Here is an 18,658-nt window from a genome sequence, read left to right as displayed (position 1 = left end):
TTGTCAGACATATATACCGCGGAAATATCATCACAATAACTCACGGTGGCCTGCCGAAGCGGGATCTACAATTCAAGAATTAAATTCCGAAGCCAGGTGGCCTCAGCCACGGCGTTGGCCACTCCTCTATACTCTGCTTCAGCACTAAAACGTGAAATAGTAGGTTGCCGCTCAGAGGACCAGGAAATCAAATTATCACCGAGGAAAACACAATAACCACTAGTAGAACGATGGGAATCAGGGCATCCCTCCCAATCTGCATCTGAGTAGGCAACTAAAGAATGTGTACTGGTCTTGCCAATACGTATGCCATAATCAACGGTGCCCTGTAAATACCTTAGAATACGTTTCAGGAAAACATAGTGAGGATCCAGAGGTTCATGCATGAAGAGGCAAATCTGTTGAACAGCATATGAGATGTTCGGGCGTGTAAATGTTAGGTATTGTAATGCTCCAGCAAGGCTGCGGTAGAATGTCGGGTCATGAAAAAGAGGACCATCAGAAGCACTCAACTTTGTTGATAAGTCAACAGGAGTGGCACAAGGTTTGCAAGTGGACATGGAAGCACGTGAAATAATGTCCTTCCAAAAATAACCCACCAGATGTCCGAGTTACTTTGATCCCCAAAAAATGGTGTAAATGACCTAAGTCAGTCATTGCAAACTCTCGAGAGAGCATGAGAATGATATCCTGTAATAACTTATCAAAAGATGCAGTAAGCACTATATCATCTACATAAAGAAGAAAATAAGCAATCTCAGTCCCTCGTGAGAAAACAAACAGGGAAATGTCACACACACTACTGCGAAAGCCTTGAGATAGCAAATGAGTAGCAAATCGGGTGTACCATGCTCGAGGTGCCTGTTTAAGCCCATAAAGGGACTTTTTCAATCTGCACACAAAGTTGGGGCAACGCCTATCTACAAAACCTGGAGGCTTATACATGAATACAGTTTCATTCAAATGCCCATGTAAAAAGGCGTTCTTGGCATCTAGCTGATGAATGGGCCACGAACGGGAAACTGCAATAGATAAGATGGTCCTTATAGTAGCTGGTTTTACAAGTGGACTGAAAGTGTCCTCACAATCTATGCCAACCGTTTGAGATTTCCCATTAACTACCACACGTGCTTTGTATCGTTCAAGTGACCCATCAGATTTGAACTTATGTCAGAAGAGCCACATATAACGGATGACTGGTCGATCTAATGGTCTGGGTACGAGTTCCCATGTATCATTTTCCTACAAAGCACTGAACTCGGTCTGCATAGCATGTAACCAATGAGGGTCGGCAAAGGCCTTGGCATAAGAGGTGGGCACAGGGGAAATAGGGGCAAACACGGGGGTATGGTCAGCTTTAGACCGGGTGGTCATGGGATGGGTATTAGTCTATGGAGAAGGTCTAGATGGACGAGATGGTATAGATATTGCGGCGGGCTGGGTTGGTTGCTAAAAAGGTGTAGGTGCAGTAGTGGTTTGGGGCTGTATAGGTGTCGTATCAGCCTTAGATTGAGCAGGGTTGGGAGTTTTGGTCTTGGGCGTCAGGTATAGACGATGGTAATTGAGAAGTAGAGCAGGGATGTGGTTAGGAGGTGGAGTGGAGTGGAGATAGAACGCATAAAGGTAAACCCTGGTGGTGTGGTATCATCTAGGAATGTGTAGGTGGTGGGCGAGGTAGGAATGGTGTATGGAAAAGTATTTTCATCAAAGGTTACGTTACGAGAGATGAGAACCTTTCCGGTGGTAGGGTCAAAGCATCGGTAACCCCTAAAGTCAGGAGGGTATCCTAGAAAGATGCATCGAACCGATCGTGGGTGCAATTTGTGGGGTTGTGTGGAGGAAGTGTTTGGATAACAAGCACACTCGAACACACATAAGTGATCGTATGTGGGGTGACGGAGATACAACGCAAAGGTCGGTGTGAAAAAGTTGAGGCGTTTGGTGGGAAGAATGATGTGGAGGTAGGCAGTAGTGTGGAGAGCCTCAACCCAAAACATAGGTGGTAACTGTGCATGGATGAGAAGTGAACGAATGATGTCATTAAGGCGACGAATCATATGTTCAGCATGGCCATTTTGGGAAGATGTTTGAGGGCAGGAAAAACAGAATAGAAGGTCGTGTTGGTGGGCAAATTGTTTAAAGGCGTGGTTATCGAATTCGCCACCCAAGTCGCATTGAAAGGTTTTTATGTAACGGTTAAATTGAGTGGCTATCAGTCGATGGAATTTGGTAAAGGTAGTAAATGCTTCAGATTTGAATTTTAGAGGATACACCCACACAAAATTAGAAAAGTTGTCAATCAATACCATGTAGTATTTATAGCCGGTGTTGCTATGGATAGGGGATGTCCACAAGTCACAATGTATAATATCAAAAGGAGAAAAAGTGAAGGAATTTGATTCATAAAAGGGTAAACATTTACTATTAGATAAATGACAAGAATTGCAAAATGAAGAATGCATGTTCTTATTACAAGAAAAACCAAAATTTCTACTTAAAACATCTAAAACTTGTGAGCCAGGATGCCCAAGGCGGTCGTGCCATGGTAAAGTGGTAGATGTGATTGAACAAGCTTGAGGCGGAAGGATAGGTGGAGTGACTGGATAAAGATCTCCCGTGCTATTATGGCGCGAAAAGAGTCGTTTAGTTTTGAGATCCTTCAAAGAGAAACCAAAAGGATCAAATTCAACAGAAACATTGTATGCTGGGAAGGATATAGGTACGGTTAAAAATAGGAAGGTAACCGGTGCCTGAACCCTCAATTGGTAAACAATGTCCATTGCCGACTAAAAAGTTAGTGTCAACAGGAAAAGAATTAGGGCGTCGAATCATACCATGATTTTTGGAGACATGTCGTTCAGCCCCAGTGTCCATGATTAAGTTCGGATCTGTGTAGTTAAGTTGCATTGTGTTGAAAGCTTGACTGAGTTCTGAAGGGCTTAGTGCATCAAACCCAGCTGCAGGTGGGACGGGATATGTTGGTGTTGGGCTGAAATTTGGTTGGACTGAGTAACCAGTGTACTGAGCGAAAGGGCTGTTTTGGTTCTGGTTTGGTCGCTAATTGGTCTGGGCTGGATATGGGCACGGTGGAGTGTTCCACCAGGCCCATTGTGGGTACTACTGCTGACCAGTTAGAATTGGGTTCTGAAAATCCCAAGGACCTGGTGAAAACTGACCACGATATCCCCTGCCACGGTTACCACATCCCCGGTGGTTCTGGTCGCGCCCCCGTCTACGACCTCGGTAATTTGAATAGTTGAAATTGTTCAGACCAGTGGGATTAATATTAGGAGGCTGGCTGCTGTTGATGGGGGTGGGTTGAGAGGTGGTGTTGTTGTTGGTAGCCGTGTGGGCGATAAGAACCGAAGTATTCTGTTGTTGTCATGCAGATTGGCGGATAACCTCATCTTTTAACATGGTTTGTGCGAGATCCCAGTCTGCTTCTTATGAGTGGATCAACTGGGCTGTTGAATCAAATTCCTGTGACAAGCCACGTGCGAGCTGTAATACTAGGCGATTGTCAGTGACGGGCTGGTCAACATCAGTCAATTGATTCGCGAGTTCCTTCAAGTGCAGTAGTCATCTACTGAGTCGCAGGTTGCTAAGGTGAGGTTAACAAACCGAGTTTCAAGTGCAGCGGCTCTGGCTTGTTTATTGCTTAAGAAAATCTTTTCAAGTTTGAGCCATGTGGCATGGGCTGTGGCTTCTGTATCAAGAATGCGAGTGAGCAGATCATCCGAAACAGTGCTATAGATCCATTGAGAGACCAAGGCATCTAGTTTTTTCCAAACAGGATAGGCTGGATCCTTGGATTTTGGTGGTGGTGTGGTGTCGATATGGTCCAAGACGCGGTAGGCTATGGCCTGAAACTTGAAAAGTTTTACCTATGAAGAGTATGTAACAGTGGTGCCATCTAGGGTTCGAATTTTGGATTGAATATTGTTTACAGAATATGCAGGGTGTAATGAGACATGATTTGGATTGGTTGAGGAGGATGGTTGTTCATCAGATGTCGTCATGGGTAATAATAATAATAAAATTAAAAATCTAAAGAAAAAATAAATAAATAAAAGATATTTTCAGAACCGTAGCTCTCTGATACCATAAAAGTGTTTATGATATGAACTTCTTGACTGCCCCTTTTCATTGATGCATAAAACCCTTTAAATAGGGAGAATACAATACATATAATGGAAACGATCTACAATGATAATCTATTCCTAATTTAGAGGAATAATACATGGTTAATCTATTCCTAAACAATAATAATCTATTCCTAAAATAAAGGAATAATACACAGTTAAGATTTGTTTCTATTGGAAACAAAATATATCACACCTAATGACATGCATTAAATATGCAAGTGTCATGTGGAGTTTTGTACGACACAAAAACCGAATATCCTTTAAAAGGAATCGGTCGAAATAGAGATAAAAGAAAGAGAAATTTCTCATGTGAATATATATATATAACCCTTAAGCCTAAGCCCTTTATTTATAGAGTTTTTAACTTGGTGACCAAGCAATCTCAAAGGCTAAAAGCCCATGACAATTGTCGGCCCCCCAATTAGAAATTAGAGCCCTAATTTGATTTCCTTATTTCACATTAAACATCTTTTTAATTAATTAAATACAATTAACTCTTTAATTTATTTAAATTAATTATTTCGTGATCAATTAATTATTATATTACATTAATATAATAACTAATAGTATAGAGTTACCGTGTCATTTCGTGTGACCCCGTAGGCTTAAATTATTTCCGGACATGCGTTTATTATTTAATATGATCACACTCCAACAGCTCCCACTTGACCATGTTATTTATAAAAGCAATAACATTGGTTAGCGTCTAGCAACACGCCAATACTCCCGGAAATATTTAAGAATAGTTTCTTAAAATGCTAATTTGAAATGATTTAGTCTTTAATATCCCTTTGTTCAGATACCATTGTTAATTATGAATATGGATCAATGTCATTTCATAAATTAATGATTATGTTTTTTATTTCTACAATTAGTAAAGATTACGAAATTAGTCAAGACCTCTTCTTGAGTTCATTTGGGTATGGCCATACAAACATCTTAACTAATCAACTAGGGGCCCAAATGGTATCATACTTCAGTTGCAAATTGAAGGAACAAATCCTATATTGACTACAAGTGTCTGGCCATGTCGTTTCTTAACATTTCTGAAAATAGCTCTTTATTACTACCTTGTTTAGGACAATTAGGAACTATATCTAAAAATGCAATCCACACATGCATAACTCACTTGTACGTCAAGTCAAATGATAAATAAAGTAACCATTTCACGAATTTCACTTAATGACGCTGATCCATAAAATGATAATTCGTTATGTGGGGTAAGTCCAATATTCCTTTTGAATATCATGTGCGTTTGGTACGAAATTCACCATCTTCAAAATATTCCCTTAAATATTTTCACCAATCTCTCACAATTGTCTTACTTTAACTATATTCCCATATAATTAATCGACAATGGAAATTTAGAATATTTTAAATATTCATGGATCTAAATATGCAAATATAGGATACATTTATTATAAAATGAAATAACTTATACCGCGTATAAAAATCTATTTATTAAAATAACAATTGTTGAACATCCCATTATCCAAATACCAACAACAGATTTACATGATATAACTTAGCAATATCTAAGACCCATGCCCTCAGCATGCTTATTAAGCTCTCCTTTGTAAAAGGATCCGCTAAGTTATAATATGTGTGAACTTTGAGTAATTTGATTTCACGCAATTCGTTTTGCTTACGAACGTAGTGATATTTTCTTAGGTAATGTCTGGCACCTTTTTGAACCCAGGTTCATTGGCAATGATAATTGCTCCCGAATTATCATAGTACAGATCCATAAATGTGTTATTTGAGGATTATCATGTTAAAATCCAAAAATAAACTTTTTAATCCAGACAACCTTCATGTCGTCTTCTCTGAGACGACAATATACTCAGACTCTGTCACATACATAGCAACTGTGGTTTGGTTTTAGCTTAAAGCATTCCATCGTGTCTTCATTTAAAATGAAGATGTATCCCGACTGATATTTTGAATCATCTTCATCAGTCATGAAATCCAACATCACAAATTCTATTACCATTTGAGTTTTGATCGGGATTTCAACCATACACCAAGAATAATTCTTTAGTAGCCCGCATGTACTTAAGAATATTCTTTACAGCAGTTCATTGATCCACTCCTGGATTTTGCTGATATCGGCTAAAAAAATTTTGAGCGAACACAACTTCAGGTCTAGTGCATCTTACCGCATACATGATAGATCTCACAGTCGAAACATAAGGAACTCTTTGCATACGCTCCACCTTTTCAGGTGTAGAAGCACCATTCTTGCTAGATGAATTAAGTCCTTCTTGCATCGGCAAATTCCCGGGCTTAGAATTTTCCATCTTGAATCTCTTCAAGATCTTATCTATATACGCACTTTGACTTAATCTAATCAACCGTTTACTTCTATCTCTATAGATCTTGATTCCAAGTATGAATGCCACTTCACCCAAGTCTTTCATAGCGAAACACTTTCCAAGATAAGATTTAACTTCTTTCAACATTGGAATGTGATTTCCTATTATCAATATGCCATCGACATACAAGACAAGGAAAGTAACATTACTCCCACTAGCTTTGCGAATACATGGCTCACCAGGATTTTGAACAAAACCAAACTTGTTGATCTCTTCATTAAACCTTTTGTTCCAACTCCTTGATGCTTGCTTCAATCCATAAATGGACCTTTGAAGTTTGCACACTTTGTTGGGATGTTTTGGATCAATAAAACCTTATGGTTGTACGATATAGACATCCTCATCTAGAAAACCATTCAAGAAAGCGGTTTTGACATCCATTTGTCATATCTCAAAGTCATAGTAAGCTGTTATGTCTAAGATGATCCTAATAGCTCTAATGTCCGCAATGAGAGAAAAGGTTTCCTCATAATCAACTCTAAAAAGTTGAGTATAACCTTTTGCCACAAGACGAGCTTTATAGGTGTGTACATTTCCATCCATGTCGGTCTTTTTCTTGAAGATCCATTTACACCCAACGGTTCTTCCATTTGGTGGAAGATCAACCAAGCTCCATACTTGATTATCTTTCATGGATTTCATTTCCACATTCGCAGCTTCAAGCCATTTGTCGGACTCCGGATCCGATAATGCAACTTTGAAATTAGGAGGTTCATTCAAATCTCCTAATACGTGTTCTTCATATTCAACCATAAGGTTTAATCTTTCACGAGAACGTATTGTCCTTGAGGACCTACGAATTGGAATCGCTTCATTATAATCTTCAACTTGTAGTTCATCTAGAGATTCATCTCTTTGAACATTCCCCCCCCCCCCCAAGTTGAAGATTGCTAGTCTTTTCAGAAGTTGACACATCTTCTTGAGCCTCATCAAGTTCAACAATCCTCCCATTGTCCTCTTGGGATATGAGTTTCCTTTCAAGGAACTTAGCAAATCAAAAAATACTTTGACAGCGTTTCCGGCAGGAAAGTAGAAGTAGTAACTCATTGTTTCCTTTGAGTATTCTACAAAGATGCACTTAACACCACATTCATGCGGTGTCTTGTCAACCCTCTTGGTTGGAACCATATTAAGATTGCATGCAACAATCTCTGGAGCATAATCCCAAAATGAAATGGGGGAGTCTTAAGATTCATCATTTATCTCACCATGTTGAACAAGGTTCGATGTCTCCTTTCAAATATACCTTTATATAGGAGTAAACTCTTGGATAAATCCACAAGCTTTTAGATGATCCTTAAACTTTTGCTTAGGTATTTCCCATCTTAATCTGAACGAAGAATCTTGATGGTTTTACTGAGTTAATTCTCTGCTTCACTTTTAAATTCCTTGAATGTTTCGAAGACTTCATGTTTATGCTTAATCAAATAAACATAACCATAACGACTGAAATCATCCGTAAAAGTGACGAAGTAGCTAGCACCTCTCCTTGACACATGTCTAAATGGGCCACATACATCCGTATGTATTAGTCCAAGTAGTTCTTTAGCCCTCTCCGGTTTTATGCGGAAAAGGTATTCTTGTCATCTTTCCGAAACCTCAAGAAATGCATTTGCCAAATGATACATCATTTGTAAAATCCCTTCATATTGAAGTATGCGTTTCTTGCTAACAATAATGTCAAAAACATGCATTTATCAAATAATTCATCATTTGACTGTAGGACACCGTCCCTTTGAAGTCATTAAATGCTTTTCTTGACAAAATTAAACAAGATGACAATGTCAAAGATAGTTAGAGTCCAAGTTAAACTTGACTCTTTTGCTATTGAATTATTATCTGTATAACAACACATATAATTCAGTTTTGAAGATACCTGAAGCACTTGCCGAACCAGCTTGCTTCTTCTTCGCATTCAACTCAGCTAGATACTTTAGCCGTATGCTCTTTTTACCAAAAAGGTCTTTTAAGGTTTTTGAGACTAACACAACTTGTTTTCTCTTACCAAAAATCTTGCCCTTAGCTTACGGTTGTTTTGCTTTCTGAACCTTTCCTCCTTTGATCATAAGAACTCGAGGTGTAGCAGATTTCCTTGGAAGCTCTTTCTCATACTCAATTAACATGGCATGAAGTTTAGCTATGGTTTTACTCATGCTATGCATATTATAATTGCGCACGAACTCATAAAAATTCCTCTTTTTAGGTTCATGCCAATAGTAATAGGCAGATGATAAGCATAGTTAAACCTTTCCAATTGCTCATGAGTACCTCTTCAACTAGACTACATGAGGACTAACCGATGTTCCATGCTCGTGTCTCAAGTCATGAAGTTGATCAACAAGGTCAAACAACTCCACTCCTACTTGTTTTTCGTACAAAGACTTGAGCTTGTTAATCATATCACGAGGAAAATAATTTTGAAATTGCTTTTGAAGGTCGACATTCATGCTTCCCAACATTAAACAAGCAACCTCATTGTGTCTATCGCACCGAGCATTGTATGCAGCCAACTTTTAAGTTGAAGCATTCGCTCCCAGAACAACGGAGTCTGCTCATCAATGACTTGAAACCAATCATTGAAGTTTGGCTCCAGAAAGTCTTTCCCTTTCTAGTATCGACCCGAAAGCCGATTGGTGGATGTTTTGAGAAGGATTTGTTGTTGCCATCTTCAAAACAGACAAAAGTTCAATTATCGGTATTTTTGATAATTAATTCTTAAGAAATGTAATTTACCCTTGTTAAATTCATCTAACAAATTACTTTCACTAAGGCTAGGATCCAACTTGACATACAATCATTTCATCTGTTGATCAGCTAGAAACGACGGTATTCAAAAGGTAATCATGAAAACGATAATTGCATTCATGCAACTCCTAGAGTTATGGGACTTACAACAACACTTTAAAGGGGTATTAAGTGTTTTGTAAACATGTTTTGTCTCATCTTATGCCATGAGTCAATGATCTCACCTCTTAACTCGTTTTAAGTCCCCCAATTAAGAACATGTAGATAGTCCACCGCTGTCTCACAACGAGTGGTAATCTACCTTGAAGAGATACAATTTGCCTACGGTCTCTCGCAGAGCGAAAAACACTGACAAGTGTTCTAATCAAAGTGGGTGACAATGACTTAACTTTAAATGGGTAATGCATTTGATGTGAATCAAAAGTTTATGTATGAAGACTCATGCATAATCTTCATAACATAATAATTAATAAAATCATTTGTATATTCTTAACAACACAAGAGAGCTCGGTAACTCCATTTGAACGCACAAATAAGCGCAAGGGAAAAGGTTTGCAATGGACGCAATTAAAAACCCGCCCTTTTAGATGGCTTATACCTCTCTCAGAGTTTGTTCAAATGGGTGAGCCGGTGTATCTCAAGGTTGTAAGACTCCAAGAAATCTTTATTTCGATAGTTCTTAGTCAAGTTTATATTTTTCCAAGAAAAAAATTTTTGCATCACCTTTATACAACTTAGAAACAAGCAAAAATTAATAAACTTACTAATTCCGAACTACTTAAGCATGTAACAAGTTAAGGTAGGCCACCTAAACATGGTCACTATGGTTCATGCATATGTTTAAATTCCGGCTCCCCCTTCCGAAGAAGAGGACCAAATACATCAAGTTACCTTGATTGCGTAAGACTTTAAATAATTTTAATTAACAAGTAATAACACATAAACACATAAACATGCTGACTGGAAATTTCCAGCAGCTTGACGACTAGTTTAGACCTGTTTCTGGTCCGATTCAGCTTTTGGCCAGAACTACAAAGTTTTAGCCCTATGTATTGAGCATCTACTGTCCAAAGCACAACTTCTAACTCATTACCCGTTAAAAGATATGAATTTTTTAGTAAACTGTCGCAAATCAGGAAAATCACACGAAAAATTCACATAGTCACACAGTTATCTAATAATTAACTCTAATTATTTGATCATCATGCTTTGCCATATATATATCTCTATATATTCAGTAAACTCATAATTAATTTTGCATGAATTCCTTGTGATTTTACAATTATTTAACAACTTTAAATAATTAAGAAACACATAACATGCAATTTATAACACATAAATCATGTCAATTCACAAACTCAAAACTTGCCATGAGGGTTTCAATCTTACATTGAATTAGGTTAAATTAATTAAACAAAACCCTAGATTTTATTTAATTAAAATCGATTTAATTAAAAAATAAAATAAGAAAACTCTTTTAATTATTTAACATTTAATTAAATATAAACCAACCCTTAACCCCCTATTCAAGTTTTGATCTTTGTAACTAATAGATCACATATGTGGCTCGTGATACCACTGTTAGAATATGAGCACATAAACATATAACAATTCACGAGTACGTAGCGGAAAGAAACGTATATGTAATCAAATTAATTAACAAAGTGAGAATTGAAACGTGTATCTTTACGCAAAGCTTCCAATAATATTATTAATAATAAGATTATTATTAGTTAGGGTTTAAAGCAAAACCCCTCTACGATCGCACACTAGACACCCCTTATACCGTATGTTAGTACCCCGATCACGAACTTCACAACCCTTTGTGTATCTCTGTTAATGTCGAAACCCCCTTATAACCGAAACCAATTTGTTCCTATCGGAAACAAATTATATCACAACTAATGACATGCATTAAATATGCAAGTGTCATGTGGAGTTTTGTACTACACAAAAACCGAATATCCTTTAAAAGGAGTCGGTCGAAATAGAGAGAAAAGAAAGAGAGATTTCTCATGTGAATATATATATATATATATATATAAAACCCTTAAGCGTAAGTCCTCTATTTATAAGCTTAATTAATAGGGTTTTTAACTTGGTAACCAAGCAATCTCAAAGGCTAAAAGCCCATGACAATTTTCGGCCCCCCATTAGAAATTAGAGCCCTACTCTAATTTCCTTATTTCACATTAAACCTTTTTTTAATTAATTAAATACAATTAACTTTTTAATTTATTTAAATTAATTATTTCGTGATCAATTAATTATTATATTACATTAATATAATAACTAATAGTATAAAGTTACCGTGCCATTTCGTGTGACCTCGTAAGCTTAAATTATTTCCGAACATGCATTTATTATTTAACATGATTACACTCCAACATTTTCTTCCAATCAAGTGAACTTTAATAGGATATTAATCCTTAAACTTGATTAACTAATGTAACCATCCAAACATAATCGACACTAGTATAACAATGTATTCATCAATTTCGCTACAACTTTTGAGTTTTTAACTTATACAACAATTTGACCATAAGTATATCAGCAACAAATTTGTGTCAAAAGAATTGAAGAAAAAATAATTGGACCCACTTTCACAACAAATAGGACTCACAACCACATTTTCATTCTACAGCTTCATATAAATGGGCACCTAAAACCCCAAAATATTAAACGAATAGGCCCTAAACAACAATTTTATATTACTAGCAACCAACCCGGTCTCGATACTCAAGGAACACAACTGCAGCACCATAATGAGCCAATGCACCCATGATCACAAAGCAGTGAAAGATTTGGTGGCTATGACCAGCCAGATCAAACCAACCAGGCTTCCATCTTTCCGGGATTCTTGTGATATAAAACATAGTACCGGTTAAGTATGAAACCGCCATTGCAATTTCATAGGCTAAAATCCCATTCCTTTGAGGTTCATACCAGTTAACCATGACAGCATGAATAGCAGGCACAGTCCCAAAGAGGCCCATTCCCATAAAAAGAAAAGCACGAAATGAACGGAACTTTCCACTAGACATAGCTGGTGCTAGTAAAGTTACTACAGTAAAAACACCCATAGATGTAATCCCACCAAGATATACAAATTGCCATAAGGGTTCACATTGGAAAATGTAGTAGATTGGTGGGAAGAATGAGGTTATGATCATAATTGTTATACCAACATAATCCATTTGCAGGAGTAGAAGGTTTAGATGATGCGAGTGACAGCCGAAGAGGTGGCACGTGCTGCTAGAGAGAAGGCAGAACATTGAGCCACCTAAGAACACAAAGAATGGCCATCGTGTTGCCATCGTTAGTGGTGGTCCAAACTCCATCTCTAACGGTGATTCATGCTTTAGATCAATAAGTTTTGGTGTACCCTGTAGAATGAAAAAGTTTAGTTCTATATACATATGGTTTTATCTTCACATAAAAGATTTATTCCAAAGATCTTGTTGTCATGTAGTTTGTCAAAAATTACATGCTTCTTTCCCTGTTTCTCATAAATTACAATTTTAGTCCTTAAATTTGGAGCCACATCAATCGTTTTGACTTTTTGAACAAAAGTTATGACTTTTGGATCGAAAGTGTAAATGGAGGTCAAAAATCAGGAATCAGAACCATAATTTATAAAGATAGCTAGGGATGAAACCTGCCATTTTTAACAAACCTCAATAACAATTTTTGCAATAAACTAAGATTCCTATATGGAAACCGGGGCTTTTTGTAAGATTACTACTTTTCGTTAGTTAAGTTCCGAACATTTGACCATGGGTAATTGGGGATCTCAAGTTTGCGTTGGGGCTAAAGACTTAATTCAAGATGTATAGTGGTTTTTTCATATGTATACACAATACCGTGTGTATTATTATTAAAAAAAATTAATGACCATCAAAACTTTTATTTCAATTTAAACGACTACTAAGTTGACAATCGCCACCAAATAGTAATTCATACCCTTGAAACACCCCTGCATTGCATTTTGCAAATGATACCTATGGTTTTCATCAAACTTGGATAATTCTACATAGTTTTTTATTCAAAGCAAAAACAATTTGGCTTAATAAATGTGTCATGAGGACAAAACAATCACTTACCATAATCGAATCATGTGATGCATTTCCGCGTGGGGTTAACGGGAAAGACCTGAAATTTCATTAAAATTAAAGCCAGAAATCTAATTATTACATTATTATAAACTAATATAGAACATTACAATTCTTTGAGAAAATCATTATAATCATCGATTAAAAAACCTTGCTTTACACGTTTTACAACCTGTTTCAAGAATATTTCCTTGAATAATTTTATAATTTCTTTCCGGTCCAAGACAGCAAGTTATGGGTCACAGTGTTCTTTTATAGGTCGGTCCAGGCTATTATACTAAACGTTAAACTATATCTATCTCTCTAATAGGAAGAATACTTAAGACATTCAACCAGCTAAAAACATTGAAGAATATTTAAGACATTTAACCAATCAAAAACATTGAAGAATATTTTAGACAATAATTTTCTTTTTGCATGTCCTAAACTAAAACGAAAAGCAAAATTTCAAGCCAGTAAAGCTTTTTCTGGTCTATTATTTTATTTATTTTATGATTTGGGTCCACAAGATAGCATCTTATTTTGTCATTGTTATATAAGCATAGCTTCTTTGTTGTCATTGTTATAAGCAGATTCTTAGAATATGCGACCTATAGTTAAACCAATATCATCAAGACATTAAGCTATGTACCTTTGCATCTATTAATACTACGCAACACAAGCAACTCACTACTAATCAACCACTAATACGAGACCCACCATCTATTTAACTTTATACTTTAAATGACAACTTAACAAAAACAAAATGCCGTTAAAGTGTAATCAGAAAAAAAATAGCCCAAAAGGCTCGTGACCACAACCACAAACACTGGACCACCAAACACCAGCAGCCCACCACGAGTCCCACACAATAACTGAGTGCACCACCAGCGGACCACCAGTAGTTAAAATTGTAACCGCTCTAATAGGGAAAGTAAAACATATATTAAGTGCCCTTGAATCAAATGCTTCATGTAAATGTAAAAAGGGAGGAGAAATAACCTATACTTACCAAGTTAATAAATTAAGGAACTCTGAAACTTGAGGCACATGCATCAAATTTGTAATGGTCAATCCCACGAATACAACAAATCCAATTAAATGCCTACACATGACGAAGAAGCAAACAGCCAAATATATCAGCAAAAACAATATTATAACATGATAAAATTAAGCCTGATAAACATAAAAGCAACAATAAATAACAAGTAAAATTACCAAAAGCAAAACATATGTTGTATGGAAAATATGTGCAAAACATGAAGAATTATTGCATATAGTACAAGTTTTGTCAAATATCATTGATTAGCTTTTGAACTATCAACATCTCACGAGATATCAAACGATAAAAAGGACAATGATAAAGACAATATACAAACTCACATCACATGTATGATGTATCACAAACTGTGAAGACTTTCAACTTTTTTTTTTCAACTTACCCACAAATAAGAAAGGTCAAGTAAAAAGGTACAAGTACTGAAGCACATGATACAAGATCATAAAACACCTAAAAAATAATCATTTCTACATGGCAGACTGAACAAAAATGAAATCAAGAGGATACCCAGAACAAATATCAACAGATGCAAAACTCCAACAAAATGGGAATGAAGTAGAGCTAGATATGTACAGGTATCTCTGCATATTGTACATACATAACATGCAATGAACACATACATTGAACCTTGTAAATCATCAAACATATACCCAAAATAGTGTAACAAGGATCAAATCATTATCATACAACTAAAGATCATCCATGAGCTCCCACTAAATGGGAATCAAGTGGAATGAATAATGATAATTTATTTATGCCCATCATAAAAAAAACTACTATATTTTTTCTTAATGTGATTTATTAGAAGTTAGGTTTTACTAGTAATTAAAGATGTTCCAATTTGAATCCTGAACAACCCTCCCACTTCCTTTTGGACCATCACACCAAAAATATTTCAATTCAGATACTTGAAATCTATTCAACATTTCTAGATTAACAAACTTTCCCTAAATACGAAAATAGCCAACATATATATCTATAAAAACAAAAATAATGAATAAAATCATAAAATTTGAAATACTTAAAAGAGAGATAGAAAAATGATACTTACGTCCAAACATTTAAGGTTTCATTGTGCCAATGAAAAAGACTTAAAAAGGCTTGTTTCAAAGGCCAATCACTTCTGTAATAATTCAATATAAACTCATTATCCTTCATATAGTCTGGTAATTCTTCAAATCTCAATAAAGGGTATTCTTTTTGGGTGATGTTTTTCTTATTATTCACAAACTTTTTGTTCTTGATCTTGGTTCTGTTTTTCTTGTTATTTGTTGCGATATGTGATTTTTCATCATCAGTCAAGATCTCTTTAGATCTTCTTCTTTTCCAAACAGAGACATCATTTGAGTTCATTTCTTGAATTGGTCTGTGTACACACAAATCACAAACACATATTCATACACAAGAGCCAAGACAGATGTGTATGTATGTATTTATTTATATATAATGTGTAGTTATACTTAATGATATATAATGGAGATGGAAATGATGGAAACAATGAAATAAAATGTACGTATGTATTTATGGAATGAAAGTTGGGTAATGGGAAAGAAGAGATGGAGAGATTTGAAGGGCAATTAAGGCTTATTGGAACAACTACTACCTATAACATCCACATTAAAGGTACCCACTTTTTTTTTTCCTAATTTTTTTTTTTCTTTTGGTTAGAAGACTTGTTACTACAGCTCTATAAATTACTAATATTAATATTTTATTAATTTAGTGAGTTATTAATTTAACGAGGGTTGATTTCCACTAATCTCTTAAGTTGGTTCTGGATAAATTATTAATTTTATTGAGGTAATAATTTATCGAGTATTAATTTATAGAGGTTTAAATGTATATCCTTTTAAGATATTCTATTCCTTTTGTTCATACACACTTATATGTATATTTTGTGCAAGACAAAAACATAGCAGTTGTTTCAATGAGTAAACCCTTATATTTTTTGAAAAGTTCGTTATTGATCCAATGAGTAAACCCATATATTTTTTTTCCACATAGCAGTTTTATTTGGAAATTAAAAACATTTAAACGACTACTATTGATAAACAAGTTAAGGATCGGTAAACCATGTGTAAGTTTTACTAGTTTGCGGGATCATTACAGTTGTTTCTTGCGCAATATTGTATAAAAGGAAAAATTCATTTATTTTATTTTTTTAAAAGTAAAAATCATCATTAACATTAATATTACACTACTCTACAATTGCAGAGTAGCAAGATACAGTTACAAAAGAGGACTAGTTACATTAAAATAATTCCAATCTTCCCAATTAATAGTTCATTTTTTTAATCTACTTTTATACCATAAGAACCCGATTACTTTAATGTCGAGAAAGACCTTGTCCTTACAAAGAGGAATATGATTAAAAATCTTATTGTTTCTTGCCTTCCATAGACACCAACAAGTAACGAAGATGATGCCTTTGAAGATCTCCCTTTCTTTCTTCCCCAAACCCACTTTGTCATAGTATTCGGTTAATTCCTTTACTGAAGAGAACATGAGGCTACCCACCTTACACCAAACTCCAATGTGGCTCCAAATAAATGATGAGCATGGGCAGTAACAAAGTAAGTGCTCGATGGTCTCATCCTACGAGTCACATAAACCGCAAAGAGTAGTCACAAAGTGACAATTACGTACCTGGAGCGGCTTGTATGTAGGTAAACCGTTGAGAGCAGCACGCCACATAATAATGTTACACTTTTTAAGAACCCCGGAAACCCATTTAAAAACAAACCTGCCACTATAATATGTGCCGCTTCGAATGAACCTTTTCACGCTTTTTACCGAGAAAACGTTTTGACTGTCGCCCAACCAAACCCATCTATCATTAGCTTCAGAAGTACGAATATCATATATGAGGTCCCGAAATCTCAACCATTCTGATATCATATTAGGAGACATACGCATTGAATACCAACTCGGTTCACCAATAAACCTTTTAGAATCACTACAAAAACGATCTTGAATAACACAACGTTTATCCTTTTCCAAACTAAAAAGCAAGGAAAAACATCCTTCGGGCAGGAGTTATCGACCCAAGGGTCCAACCAAAAACGAATTAAGTCGCCTTTTCCACACACTCCTTTAATTAAGTCGTTTAGCCTCTTATCAACCACCTTTACCTTGTCGATCTGAGACACAATCGTCTTCCACACACTTGAAAGAGAATGATTGACGGGAAAAAATCTCCATCCTATACACGAGCCATGAATTGAGTCAATAACCTTTCTCCAGAGGGCCCCTTGTTGAGTTCTATAGTGCCAAATCCATTTGGCAAGAAGTGCCAAATTCGAATCTCTTAACTTTGAAATACCCAAACCACCAACCTTCATCGGAGAAGCAACCGTATCCCAAGAAACCCAATTAATTTTCCGAGACTCAATAGATCCACTCGAAAGAAATCTTCTAATGATGGACTCAATACCATCAATAACCGTTGATGGCACCGCAAAAAGGGAAAAATAGTACGTGGGCAGGCTTTCTAACACGACTTTCATAAGTGTAACCCTCCCTCCCATCGATAATGTATTAGCCTTCCAAGATGTAAGTCGCTTTTCAAAAATATCGAATAAAAAGTTCCAATTCGACACTCTATTCATGTTACCACCAATTTGTAACCCAAGATAAGTGAAAGGTAAAGAGCCTTCCTTACATTTAAACATAGCAGCAGCTTGTTTAACCTCAAGATTGTCGACCCCAACCCCAAAAAGGATCGATTTCCCAAGGTTTATCTTCAGTTCGGAGCACAAGAAGAAAACTCTAAGAACTCTAGCCACTTTGTGCAAGTTTTCTACAGACCATTCTCCCACAAACGTACAATCATCGGCGTATAGAAGATGAGAAATAACAGGACCATTGTTAGGTAACTTCAAACCGTTTAATAATCCCGAACCAGCCGCCATGTTTATCAACCGTGAAAAACCTTCCTTGACAATCAAAAGAAGAAAAGGAGATATAGGATCGCCTTGACGCATACCTTTGTGACATTGGAACTTGAATGTAGGAGATCCATTAACAAGCACAGTTGCCCTAGCCGACGATAAGATACCATGAATCCATTTACACCATTTCGCCGGGAATCCCATTTAATCCATGATAGCTAGTAAGAACTTCCAATTCATGTTGTCATGGGCCTTCTGGAAGTCGACTTTGAGAATGAACGCTTGTTTCTTTTTCTTTTTTAACCATGACACCATCTCATTCAAGATTAAAGGGCCATCCAAGATTAATCTA

At 36.1% G+C, this 18,658-nt stretch overlaps 3 protein-coding genes across 3 annotated transcripts; all 3 read right to left on the bottom strand.

Moving 5' to 3' along the window:
- Window positions 1–3,566: 3,566 nt before the first annotated feature.
- On the bottom strand, window positions 3,567–4,019 carry LOC122591559. The gene is made up of 2 exons (XM_043763820.1): window positions 3,948–4,019; window positions 3,567–3,863 (listed from the first exon to the last, which is right to left on the bottom strand). The coding sequence occupies exons 1-2, from the start codon at window positions 4,017–4,019 to the stop codon at window positions 3,567–3,569; spliced, it is 369 nt and encodes a 122-aa protein (XP_043619755.1).
- Window positions 4,020–11,714: 7,695 nt separating this feature from the next.
- On the bottom strand, window positions 11,715–15,942 carry LOC122593075 (heptahelical transmembrane protein ADIPOR1-like). The gene is made up of 4 exons (XM_043765419.1): window positions 15,468–15,942; window positions 14,369–14,461; window positions 13,369–13,417; window positions 11,715–12,651 (listed from the first exon to the last, which is right to left on the bottom strand). The coding sequence occupies exons 1-4, from the start codon at window positions 15,767–15,769 to the stop codon at window positions 11,980–11,982; spliced, it is 1,116 nt and encodes a 371-aa protein (XP_043621354.1). The 5' UTR covers window positions 15,770–15,942; the 3' UTR covers window positions 11,715–11,979.
- Window positions 15,943–16,905: 963 nt separating this feature from the next.
- LOC122591558 lies at window positions 16,906–18,510 on the bottom strand. Its single transcript, XM_043763819.1, has 3 exons — window positions 17,474–18,510; window positions 17,160–17,372; window positions 16,906–17,011 (listed from the first exon to the last, which is right to left on the bottom strand). Exons 1-3 carry the CDS (start codon window positions 18,508–18,510, stop codon window positions 16,906–16,908), a joined length of 1,356 nt encoding a protein of 451 aa, XP_043619754.1.
- Window positions 18,511–18,658: the final 148 nt, after the last annotated feature.

The sequence above is a fragment of the Erigeron canadensis genome, chromosome 3, assembly GCF_010389155.1.
Source record: "Erigeron canadensis isolate Cc75 chromosome 3, C_canadensis_v1, whole genome shotgun sequence".
Classification (NCBI taxonomy): Eukaryota; Viridiplantae; Streptophyta; class Magnoliopsida; order Asterales; family Asteraceae; genus Erigeron; species Erigeron canadensis.
This window is presented reverse-complemented; position numbering and strand designations above follow the sequence as displayed.